Source organism: Equus quagga, chromosome 10 (genome assembly GCF_021613505.1).
Source record: "Equus quagga isolate Etosha38 chromosome 10, UCLA_HA_Equagga_1.0, whole genome shotgun sequence".
Lineage (NCBI taxonomy): Eukaryota > Metazoa > Chordata > Mammalia > Perissodactyla > Equidae > Equus > Equus quagga.
Genome location: NC_060276.1, coordinates 113,653,991 through 113,667,286, shown reverse-complemented (window position 1 = coordinate 113,667,286; position 13,296 = coordinate 113,653,991). Strand labels below are relative to the sequence as shown.

The following is a 13,296-nucleotide window of genomic DNA, read 5'->3' as shown; positions in this document are numbered from 1 at the left end:
ACAGTATTTCCTAAAATATGTGGTAGGAGTATGAGGATCCTTGACCTTCTCTTAACTTAATGAAGAAAAAGTCCAACATCTTCCTCTACAAAGTGAGGAATGTTAGATCTCGCTTTATAAAGAAAAGGGCAATCTATTTTCCAGAATAACAGCCTGTTGGACTATCACCTGTAAGGATTTTTAAAGGCATGTTGTACACCCACATTCATAGATGTAAATGAGGTCTTTTAATAATAGAACGAAGGGCCAGATGGAATTAAGCTGGAGTTCCCTACTCTCAAATGGTGTTATGTTTTATCAAATAGCAATTATATTTTATGCAGTATCTGTTTTGTTAAGGTCAATTCTCCTAACCAAGAAAGCCTTACACCTGAAGCCTAAGTCAACCAGTACCATATTTAGAAAGCTGAATAACCGTAGTTACAAAAGTGATGCTACAAGCCATTAAATTAAGGACAGAGACGAGGCCCTCCAGAAACCAGACAGCACAGTAATATTCTTTGCATAATTCTTTCTCTTTAGGAACTGAAAATAAAGGAAAGCATAACCTCCTTGGCCCAGAATGGAACTGTATACCCCAAATGACCACCTTTATTGGCGAAGGGGAACAAGAAGCCCAGATAACATACATAGATTCAAAACAGAAGCCAGTTGAGATTACAGATGGCACCTTGTGTCCAAAGGACCACCGGCACTTATATATAGACAACACCTATAATTCAGATGAACTCAACCAGCAGCTGACCCAGCCGGAAGATGCTCCATGTGAGGCAGACTACAGAAGTCTAGCTCAGCGGTCCCTGTTGACCCTCTCAGGACCAGAAACTCTAAAGAAAGCACAGGAGTCTCCAAGAGGAGCTAAAGTGTCCTTTATTTTTGGAGATCTCGCCTTGGATGATGGTATTAATCCCCCGACTCTTGGTTATGAAAGACTATTGGATGAGAGTCCAGAACTGCTGGAGAAGCAGAGGAATCTCTACATCAGCAGTGCCAATGACATGAAGAGCCTGGATCTCACTCCAGACACAGAGAGCATCCAGTATGTGGCAAACTCTGTTTATGCAAACATAGGTGATGTGAAGAACTTCGAGGCCGCTGAGGGGATAGAGGAGCCCCTCTTGCACGACATCTGTTACGCAGAAAACACTGATGACGCAGAGGACGAGGATGAGGTGAGCTGTGAGGAGGACCTCATGGTGGGAGAGATGAACCAACCACCCATCCTCAACCTTTCTGGGTCAAGCGATGACATCATCGACCTCACATCCCTGCCCCCTCCGGAAGGGGATGACAATGAGGATGACTTTCTGTTGCGTTCCTTGAACATGGCTATCGCCGCACCCCCACCTGGCTTTAGAGATAGTTCAGATGAGGAGGACTCTCAGAGCCAGGCAGCTTCCTTCCTCGAGGACAAGGAACCAGGCAGTAGCCTGCAAAATGATGAGATCCCCGTGTCCCTCATTGACGCTGTGCCCACCAGCGCCGAGGGGAAGTGTGAGAAGGGACTGGATAACACCGTTGTTTCCACGCTGGAAGCTCTAGAAGCTCTGTCCGTGTCAGAAGAACAGCAGACCAGTGACAATTCAGGTTCTTTCACGATTGTTACATTTATTCACTGATAACCATATCATTTCATCCTTTCAAGCCATTTGCCCTTGGAGTCCTGTTATGTGGTGTTCTCCATTTCACGCATGTCCCATTTCATAAATGTGCTGAAACTACCATCATGGGTTTTTGTGTATGTGGTTTCCTTTGTTGTTATTTTTTTAAATATGTAGCACGTTTTTTCCCCCATTTCTGGAACAACTGTGCAATAAACTCAGAGTCCTTACTGAAAAGGGAAAAACTTGGTATTTTTTTTTAATAATAATGAGTCCCATTTTCTTACATGTCTCCTAGTGCCTCTGCATCCATTAATCGGTTCTTGTTTTTTACGGCATGCAGGTGTAGCCATCTTGCGGGCTTATAGTCCCGAGTCTTCGTCAGACTCGGGCAATGAAACTAACTCTTCTGAAATGACTGAGAGTTCTGAACTGGCCACAGCACAGAAGCAGTCAGAAAACCTCTCCCGCATGTTCTTGGCCACTCATGAAGGCTACCACCCCCTTGCAGAAGAGCAGACAGAGTTCCCCACCTCCAAAACTCCTGCTGGGGGCTTGCCTCCGAAGTCTTCCCATGCCCTGGCTGCCCGTCCGGTGACTGACGTCCCACCCAAAGTTGTGCCTTCCAAGCAGATACTTCACTCAGACCACATGGAGATGGAGCCTGAAACCATGGAGACCAAGTCAGTCACTGACTATTTTAGCAAACTGCACATGGGGTCGGTGGCGTATTCCTGCACCAGCAAAAGGAAAAGCAAGCTGGCTGATGGGGAAGGGAAAGTACCCCCTAATGGGAACATGCCAGGGAAAAAGCAGCAGGGGTCCAAAACAGCTGAGGTGGAGGAGGACACCAAAGGTAAATTTGGTACTGTGTCTTCAAGGGACAGTCAACACCTAAGCACTTTTAATCTGGAAAGAACTGCTTTTCGCAAGGACAGTCAAAGATGGTATGTGGCCACTGATGGGGGGGTAGCTGAAAAGAGTGGGTTGGAAGCAGCAACAGGGATAACCTTTCCAAGAGCTTCCGGTCTGGGGACAAGGGAGGCTGAAGGGAAGGATGAAGGGGCTCCCGATGGAGAAGCCAGTGAGGTTTCAGGACTTGGCCAACAGGACCACTTCTTAACTGACGTCACCTGTGTAGCTTCAGCCAAAGACTTAGATAACCCAGAGGATGTTGACCCGTCTACCTGTGAACATCCTTCCAAGCTTCCTGAGGCAGAAGAGAGTGTGGCCCACCTTTGTGACTACCACTTGGCCAAGCGGATGTCATCGTTACAAAGCGAGGGCCATTTTTCTCTACAGAGCTCTCAAGGCTCTTCAGTGGATGCAGGCTGTGGCACAGGCAGCAGCAGCAGCACCTGTGCCACACCTGTGGAGTCCCCACTCTGCCCCTCCATGGGGAAGCACCTGATTCCTGAGACTTCGGGGAAAGGCATGAGTTATGTTTCTTCAGAGGAGAGAGCCACTGGGCTTCCCAACCACGGAGCCACCTTTAAGGAATTACACCCACAGACAGAAGGGATGTGTCCGCGGATGACAGTGCCTGCTCTGCACACAGCCATTAATGCTGAACCCCTGTTTGGCACTTTGAGAGACGGATGTCATCGACTCCCCAAGATTAAGGAAACCACAGGTACAGCAATGATGGATTTAGCACTTTGTATTACATGCCAGGAGCATGTAAACCAAGCTTACAACAAACCTGAAAATATAAAGTCTGGAATTAAAGTAAAAGTTAGAATTTTTAAAAAGGCTGCAAAACTGTGGCCAGGTTAAGTATCAATCGTTCATCCCCCAGTGTTTAATACTGAGGTTTCTAGAACTGGAACCGTAGTTAAATGGCACTTGCTGTTTAGAATCTTGCTCTGTCCCTGCTGTTAGAATTTGATGGAGCAATATTTTTTTCTAAATTCTAGATGTAGACTTGGTAGTGCCCAGTGTGACTTTTAGTTACAAGATAGTTTTGCTTAGAGTCACAAGAGTTTGATTTCCTTCTCACGACATCAAATTTCGAATCTTGCCATTTCATGATTGAGAGCAAGGAAGGATAATAGAGCAGGCTATCAGGAAGATCAGTGGGATTTGGGAAGATCATTTGCCTTCCAGCAATACGTACAGATTCCTCCCTCCTCTGTAAGACTCTCCTAGAGGAATATTCTGAAATGTCTGGCATACCTGGGTGTCAGGAAGGTTTTGGGGGTATGCATGATGAGCTGCTATATTTTCCCCAAAATAATAAAATATAGACACAGGTAGCAACAACAGCACAGCTACTTTCTGTGCCTGCCTCCACCGTTCTACCACCCAGTGGGCACATATCCCTCTCACCGATCCACTTGGACAGCAATCATGTGGCAAAAGCAGATGCTCTTTCATACTTTCAAATTTCAAATTGTATCATCAATAGTGTCTTTTTCATATAGGTCAATAGATGTTAGTGAGATCTTATAGTGGTTAATTTCCATTCCTGCCCTTTGTCTACTTTCTCAAAACCCACCGCTGGCTTCACCTGCCTTGGGAAACCCGTCGGGTGAATGTTACTTGACTCATCACCCAAATAGCATCTTTACCTCTAAACTAATTAAAGCATGTTGTTTAATCCTTTGCAGTTTACAAAGAGCTTTCACCTAATTTACCTCTTGCTTCTCACAAAAATTCTGTGAGATGGAGGTTAGTTTCTTCACATGACAACTTTTCTGAGTAAAGTTGAACAACTTGCCCAGTGTCTCAACTTCAAACCCTGCACCAGGCAAACCTCATGGGGCCCTCTTAAAAAGGTTAGCTTATTTAATTTGCATTAATTAAATTAGGCCACTTCTTTAAAAAAAAGGTAACCAATGCCAGGATTAACCTAACTCCCGTGAAATGAAACTTAAATATCATAAATATGCTTGAATACTCTGTATGTAGGATGTGTGTTTTCTAATTGTGTGTCTAAGCTTTGATAGACAAATATTGGGAGCAAGGCAAGTCATGAAATTCCATTGTCTCCCTGAAAATGTTTGTGATTTCTAGACAATTCCAAATGAATCAGTAGTTTAAGAAATAATAGATTCTATTATTTCTTGAAATGGAAATCTCTTACGAGATCGCGGGAAGCAGTCTTTGGAAAGCAGGATGACCCTGACAAATGGCAGTCCTTCCAGAATACATCCTCGGGAAATGACAGGCATCACGTAGAAATTTAGTGAAAATAACCACCCATGAGATGCTTAATGATTCTCTCTGTTTTTCTACTACCCCTAGTGTAGCTTTGACAGAGCCTGGGAAGGAGAGACGAGGAGGCATGCCTTCAGCTTGGTCTCAACATCCTGAAGCTGATCCCATCCTGCTACCATCAAACATTCACTCAGAATCAAAGGTGCCAATTCCAAATCAAGACCCTAATGATTTCTCCCAAGCAAACCAGGCATACAGAGAGGCTGTGAGCTGGCGGCCACTGGATCTGAACGGGGGAAGCCTCAGGACACCCCCCAGCCAGAGAGCTCTGAGACGTAGCAGCAGTATCCTCTCCGGATCTGTAGGTTTGGAGATCTTCCGAGAGAGAACCAAGGGTGCAGTCAGCTTAAAGTGTCAAGGTATCACAGAAGCACAGGAGGCCAGTTCAGAAAGGCAAGCAGAACTCCCCCTGGGGAAGAAGCTCACCAAAAGTTTTTCCCAAAGCTCGATGCACTTTAGCTCTGAAGGGAGGGTTCACAAAAGGTCCCCAGTGGCTCACAAAGACTCAAAGCTGTATAGGACATTACCCTTGCGGAAGCTAGAAGGCAGCAATTGGAGATGCCGGGGCCCTTTCAGCTACTGCTTCCTGAGCCGAGGGCAGGATGAAGACGGTGATGACGATGAAGAGGGGGGAGAGGCCACCCGCCGGGTCCCTTGCCTCTATCGACCACAGATGACTCAAGCCATGCCAGAACCACCCAGCCCACTCCTGGCTGTTGGGATTCAGAAGCAAGGAGGGGAGCTGTCCAGAGGTTTAGTGCTGAAGGTCTGGGCAGAAGATCTGAGTGGCCCAGATGACATAGACTTCAGCAACCTGGCTTTTGATGCCCGGATTGCAAGAATAAATGCCCTAAAGGAGAGCACATATGCAATGCCCGATGGGTTCCTCGCAGCCCAAAATGATGCCAATGAGCTGCTCTGCCTTGTCAGGGCAACCAAGGAGAAGAGAGAGGAGTCACGCCCTGAAGCGTATGACCTTACACTTTCTCAGTACAAGCAACTGTTATCCATTGAGTCCAGACAGTTGGGAAGTGCCTGTAGGAAAATGGCGATGGCGGAGAAAAGCCCAGAGGAGATGCTCCTAGCTATGACTTCCAGCTTTCAAGTGCTCTGTTGCCTAACAGAAGCTTGCATGCGATTAGTTAAAGTCGTGAACTCAGAAACACAGCGGCAGGAAATTGTAGCAAAGATTGATGAAGTGGTCATAAACTATATTTGTCTCCTGAAAGCTGCAGAGGCAGCCACTGGAAAGACCACTGGGGATCCTAATGTTGGACTCTCGACGCGACATTCAACCACCATGGCCGCTCTCGTAAGCACACTAACCCGTTCTCTCAAGATGCTTTTAAATAAATAAAGTATGAAAGTCACATCATAGTCTACCTTTGCAAAGCCATACATGAACTTTTATTTACTTTATGTGTACGATGACCAGATGTCTCCTTTCTTCTCTCTGTATATTTTGTTATTTTATATAAAATAGGAGATAAAAGTCACACTGATGAAATGTTGAAATGTACTTATTGGATGTATTCTGTTTATATTATACATATATATACATGTAAAAGAAATATACAAGAAAGTGATGACATTTGGCTATTTTTCTTATAGTTAAAACTCCAGGTATATGATGTGAAATTTTAAATTCTACCATGTTAGAACAAAACAATGAAACCTATCCCCTTTCCCTCCAAGCAGATACTTGGAGACCATGTCATTCGTATTTAGAAGTAAAAAAAAGAAAGAAAGAAAGAAGGAAGGAAATCACAATGTATATAAAACAGTACCTATGTTTTAAAATTATGATTTTTAAGCATTGGAAATAGCAAAACATTTAAAATTCAAGAAGCTACTATGAATTATTAGAGAATATATATATATAATAAATTAATTTTTTGCTCATAGTCTTTGGTTATCTGATGCTTTCTTCCAAGAATCCTACATATTTAATTTTGGCTTATGCCATTTGGGCTAGAAATGTGGTGGGGGCGGATTCTATTGTGTCAGCACAAATGCTCTTCACAATGTTTCTAGAATTAAAATACTTCCCAAATAGAAAAACAGAGGGAATGATGGGCAGGTTCCCGGGTAATACCTAGAGTTATAGATTATCTAATTATATAAAATGAAAAGAATTAATATCAAATTTAAATTATTTGATGAAAAGAGAGATCCGCTTTGACTAAACGTCAAAATATATAAACCAAAGACATCATCTTGCCCCCCACCCAGCCCAACCATGAAACTTAGAATGCCCTTAAGAGTGACAGAACATTTAGTGAAGTATTTGCAAAATTACAAAAAGGAGCATGCAATGATCATCAAAAGTAAGCGCAGATCCAGTAACATAAAGCAAACCACACACCAGCCTGTGAGTCATCTCACATCACAGCTCTCAGCATAGAGCCCCAGGCATCATCTTTTCTACAGGAGCCAAGGCTTCCAACCAAATTTGGAATTACAGCCTAACACTGGGACAAACTTTCAAATCTGGAATGTTCCAGAAAATCAAGGAGAGACAACTACTTTAATATAGAAGCTGTGATTAAATAAATAATAAAGTATTTATTAAGTGTTCTAATCTGGATTGGCTGATAGAAATATGAATGCTGGAAAAAAGAGACAGAAGTGGTAAATTTGACCACTTTAGGTGAAACTGATGGAATGCAAATAAGTTGTCAGGACTCTCTAAAAATCTATCTTTAGGTCAAAGCAAAAGGATGCAAACTCTCCAGTTGTAAAATAAAGTTGATATGTACATATGTCCTTCATGGGTCATTTAGTGCTCAAGCTACACACACTCCTATTTATGTAGGTGGCTCCTTAAAGTTTGACAGGAGTATGCCAGGTGCAAATATTTACATTTTTGTAGCCTGCTGGGCAGGATGCATAACAAAGTCATAGTTGCGCTCTCTCTCTTGTCCCTTGTTCCATAGAGACTCAATAACAAAAGCCACACATATTTATAGATGGTAGCAAACAAAAGAAGTTTAGATGTGTGTTATTATAAATAGTGTTTAAATAATAAAACATTTTATTATAAATATTGGTGTTTGATATTGAGAAATATTAATGGTGTTTACTGTGGACATTTTTGGTAAATATTCTGTGTACTGAAATTCTAACATTAATAGGATGTGTGTTCTATGTCAGACAATGTGCTAACATATCACATATATTATCTCATTTAATCATCACAACAATCTTATTGTTTGGACACTCTCGTTAATTCCCTATGGAGGCAATATGGTTTAGTAGTTAAAGACATGGGGTTTGGGTTCAGAAACTTCTTGATTTAAATTTGGACTCTGCCATTTTCTAGCTCTTTCATCTTGGGAAAGATGATCAGTTTTTTCTAAGTCTCAATTTCCTCATAGTAAAATGAAGTTTAACAATAAGATCTATTTCCACAGGGTTGTCGTGAGTTTTAAGTAAAATTATGTATGTAAAGTTCTTACCACAATACCTGGCAGAATAAATACTCAATGTTAGATATTATTATCATCATAATCATTACATTAAATATATTGTCCAAGATAATATGTGGGGGATGTTTGTTTTATACGCATATTGAACCTGACTCTGTGCAGAATACATTATGTGTATTGCATATGTATAAAAGAAGTATACAAGGAAGTGATGATCCTGGTTCACATCACATATCCAGTTAAAACAACTTCCCAGTCCGATTCCTTGAGAGGCCTCAGTGAAACAGCTCTGGGTCTTTCTAATCAATCTCCCATTACCTATGGGTGCTCCAATAAGTTTTTGTTTCTTATAAACAAACTCTTTACTACTTAGAAAACCTGAAGGGCCCCCATTCAGTAAACATGGGGCTCCTAAGTGGGGCCCAGGTCCACTAGAGTGTAGGAAGAATATATTAGAATGATACATGTGTTTATTTTTATCTAGCCTTTTTTATGTTTGTGTATGTTTTATAATGGCATAATAGTACAGTGGTATATGTACATTATTTTAAATAAATCAATCAATTAATAAGCATATGCCTGGTGCATGTATGCAAAGATATTGTCACAGGTAGGGTTGCATTTACTAAAGTTTGGAGACCACTGAACTAGAAAATAAATAAAACTTCCTTGCATTTGAGGTCCTTTATATTTAGTTCTCAGCCTATTTCTCCAAGTGTATCACCTATCATTTTTATTAATCTTTTATTATAAAACTTTCAAACATTATACAAAAGTAGATACAATCATATAATGAATCAATGTCCTTGTCACACAAACTCATGTCCAATCTTACTTTCTCTATTTCTACGCATCTCCTTCCACACTGTATGTAGAAGCAAATCTCAGACATCATAGCATTTAATCCATGAATACTTCAGTAAGAACTTCCTGTAGATAAAATCTTTTAAACATAATCACAATGCCATTTTCACACTTAAAAAAATAATATCCTAATATTATCATGTAAATGTTACAGAAATAAATGACAAAGAAAGTGAAAATTCCTATAAACTCAACTCCCAAAAACAGTCATTGTCAACAATTTAGGGCATCTTCTTTCAACCTTTTCTATATATATATACTAATGTTGTTATTATTGTGTTTATGAGTTGAACTTTTGACTCAGAGATTTGGTCTGACCACATTTGCCCTTCTGCCTGAGTCTCAGTTCCACCGTATTTCATGTAAGTGGATTGGCCAGAAGAGAGATGATTGATGTGGAAAGAAAGTGCTCAGATGAACAACCACCACAGCATTAGGCTTATAGTAAAATCCAACAATTGATGCAATTGTGTCGGACATTAAAATTAATACAGACCCCTAGGCTCAGCTGGAATGAGTCTAATCACAAAAGAAATTATTTTCCAGAAAAGAAAGACTGACAATAAATATTGAAATGACCAGCTGCAGCAACGCTACAATGGATCAATTCCTTCTGCTATGAATTTTCCTCCTTCATTATGACTTGTCTTAGGAAAGACAATCTTCATTGGTTTATGTTCCTCTTTCATACATTTCTAAATGCCAGTTATTAATTCTCTGACTGATACTTCCAAGCCACTCAGGATGTCACTCTAATTTATTCCTCCTGGATCACTCTTGATTTGGCAGTGGGAGAAGTTTGCTCTCTGATTATCACCATTCATAATTGTCTTAACTGCTTTTGAAATTGAAAGAAAAACCAAATCAGCTAAGTTTGGGTGATTATCTCTTCCAAACATTTAGAAATCTTCATATAGGGATCACAAGACATGGATATTACATTCTCTATAACCTGATTTTGTCTCTGCATTGAAAGTGGTGGATTTGGGGTGGCAGGGGGGTGTGTTTAGGTGTATAAAGGTTTGGGTGTATAGAGATGTGGTGGGGGGGATATTTGATTAGATAGGCCTGTGTGTCTGTGTGTAAGACCAGTTTTCAGTTTGGCTCTATGGATTTCAGTGCTAGTTTCCCTTGGGGCAGTCCAAAAACTATAATAAAACTTTCACTATATAACATCCCAAATCTTCCTTTAAAGTCAGATTGCAGAAATGGCTTCTCAGCTTTGAAAGATCAAAGAGTTGGAATCTTACCTCTTGAACTGAATTTTTATTCATAGCAAGTTGAACATCACTAAGTTGGATACTTTTTAGTTATTCTGCCTATTCCCTGGCCTACCCCTCTCACTTTTTAATTTCAAAGGTTATACACAGGAAATCCATGGAAGAACAATCTAGGTCTTTATCAAATGTTTCTGCTGCACAAAATAACAGAATGAATTAAATCCTGCATTGCTGAAAGAAGTAGATAACCAATTATCCCAAGTGGCTTATTTTACCATTCAACTTGAAATTAACCTGCTGCCTTCAGCTAAACTTTCACTAATCTTTCCTCCATATTTATGATTGCATCTCAATTTTCTGTTACACATTAATTTCAAAGCATTGAGGGTTTTTTCATTCTACCTGTTAATTTTCATTTTCCGCTCTACAGTCCAAACCAAAATTCTGTGCCATTTGTGGCATCATCATTCATAGCTTTAGGCAGAATTAGTGTTGGCAGTGGATGTTTCTGAAATTCGGGAGCTGAACCTGCTTGGTAGCCTCCAACCAAGTAATATTTCTTTTGTTTTCATTTTGATTGATTCTCTTCGTACATCTTGTCCTTTCACTAAATGATCCATGGCTCCTTTCTGTCACCCACTCACAGAGGCAGGATGAGCCCATTCATTCCTTCAAATAGCTATTAACAACTTCCTAATCTGGGCACACATTGTGCTAGATGCTGAAGGTGGGCTACAATGGTCAAGACGATTGACATGGTCCCTGCCCAAAGTGGAGTGTGCCTTCTAGAATGGGTAATCTGTTGTCATCCCCCAAGAAAGGAGGGGCTCAGAGTGAGTCAGCGTAACAGGCCATCTTCACTTTACAAGGTAATGCAGGACTGTAAAGATGACCATGCAAGCCAAAAATGGTCTTAATAACCAATGAGAAAAAATTCCAATTGTTCCATGACCTATGAAGATTTTGTCAAACTGTTACTCTTACTGTCAGTTATAAATGTATAGGGACATGAAAAAATACAGTAAAACTGATATTTATTTAACACACAGTAATTTAAAACATCAGAAACTTTGAGAATTAAGTGGGCCTTTTTTGTAAAACCTTATAAAGAGAAGCTTGAACAGTGCTCACCTTCTTTTGTTCATCATACAACATGCAATATGGAGTAAGCATCTTTTCTATGCTTTGGCAAATTGTCATACTCCTTTCTAAATTTGGATCAGCTTCTAACATTTTATCATTGGTGTGTTCAATGTTTTGAAATGTCTCCAAGACTTCCTTTAATGTGAGTGGGTTTTTTTCCAGTGTCACTTCCTCTGGGACAGCTTCATCCTTTTCATCACAACCACTTTTCTTATTGATGTCAATAAGTTCACCTTCACTGCATTCCTCTGGCTGCATATCTACAGTCTCAGATGAGGGCAGTGTCAACATTCCCACAGTCAGCTACTTCTTCTATTACGCCATCTAAATTTGATTTTAATTTCACTTCCAGTGTTATCACTTTTTGTTTCTTTGCTGCACTTTCATCTTTGTGGACCAGTTCCCTCTTCCAATCATCCATTTTTCTAAAATGTTATGTAGCTTTGTCACTTAGAAAAAAAGGAGGCAGCACAACTATGTGCTTTGCTGTCTGTGCATGAACTGAATAGCAGATGCTCAGTGACCAATCGCCAGCAGACTTTGAAAGAAGTGCTGTGACTGGTCACTGATCATCATGCACATCTTTTATTTACGTAGCGATTTTTGGGTTGAAGAGCTAGTAGCAAAGTTTGTACTTTATGCAATTAATTCATGGTTAACATACCACGGTAACTGAAGTTTGAACCATGTTTTTTGGGGGACTGGTGTTTAGCTAAACCCTGGTAACTGGAATTCATGCATATCAGACCCATGCAGAATGAGGACTACCTGTAGGCAGACGGTTAAAAGGTTTGAAGCTAGTGGTGAAAATGGCTGAATGGGTAGCATTCAGCACTGTCCGATAGAATTTTCTGCAATAATGGAAGTTTTCTAAATCTGTGATGCACAATATGGGAGCAAATAGCCATAGATGGCAATTAAGTACTTTTAATGTGGCGACTGAATTTTTAACTTTTTATAATTTAATTAATTTAAATTTAAACACCCACCTGTGTCTAGTAGCTACTATATTGCATAGTGCAGATCTAGTAGACAAACAGACAAAGAGTCAAAAATAAACAGAATAATGACAGATTGCAGTAAATTCTAAGAGGGAAATTGGCAGGCTGCTGAGGAAGAGACTATAGAGAAGTCAGGGCTTTGTCTAGATTTGAGAGGAAGGAGATAATCTGATCAGTTAGTCCCCAGGACACCCATTTCACACAGGCCCAGCTCGAGACATTTAACTGGTATATGCAATGGAGACAGTGGCAGAGACTCTTCCTCATTAGACCATGAGTTCTGACTTATCCAAATTCTGTCCTCGGCCCTCGGTAAGTCTGAGGTCAAAAGACAACTGGGTACCCCCCGAACAATGCAAACACACACACACAGACTCAAACACGTTCACTTGTTCTTAGACTTCGGATGCCTTAGACCATGTGTGATTTGCATGGATAACTATTTCTTCCCAAAGACCTGAAAATCTGCTGTAGAATTTTGACTACACCTTAGTTTGTGAATGACTGACAAATGCCCTGGGGTATGGGAAGTGTTGTGGCAAATACTGACCTAACAGCCAGTATAAGCAATATGCTCCCTAAAATATGTCCTTCCCAACACAGTCTGATCCCACACCAGCCCTCAACCCAGAGCTGGAACTTTCGTCTGCTTTTCCCCACCTTTCCACCAGTTGTTGGGCCCAACATTCTTCTTGGTTAGGTTCCCAGCTGGCTCCCAAGTCCACTCAGATGTGACCCAATACGTTCTGCCTTCTAAAATATAGAGAGAGCAAAAGAAATAAAGGAAGATGTGAGCTGAGTTTGATGAAAGCCAATTTAA

General features: G+C 40.8%; 1 protein-coding gene across 1 annotated transcript in view; it reads left to right on the top strand.

Moving 5' to 3' along the window:
- Nucleotides 1-6,601, top strand: part of FRMPD4 (FERM and PDZ domain containing 4) — a 185,806-nt gene extending 179,205 nt beyond the window's left edge. Inside the window, exons 14-16 of the mRNA XM_046672654.1 lie at nucleotides 523-1,587; nucleotides 1,945-3,234; nucleotides 4,853-6,601. Of these exons, the coding sequence (XP_046528610.1) occupies nucleotides 523-1,587; nucleotides 1,945-3,234; nucleotides 4,853-6,177 (3,680 nt within the window). The 3' untranslated portion in view covers nucleotides 6,178-6,601. The remainder of the gene's footprint in view (nucleotides 1-522; nucleotides 1,588-1,944; nucleotides 3,235-4,852) is intronic.
- The last annotated feature ends 6,695 nt before the right edge of the window (nucleotides 6,602-13,296 follow it).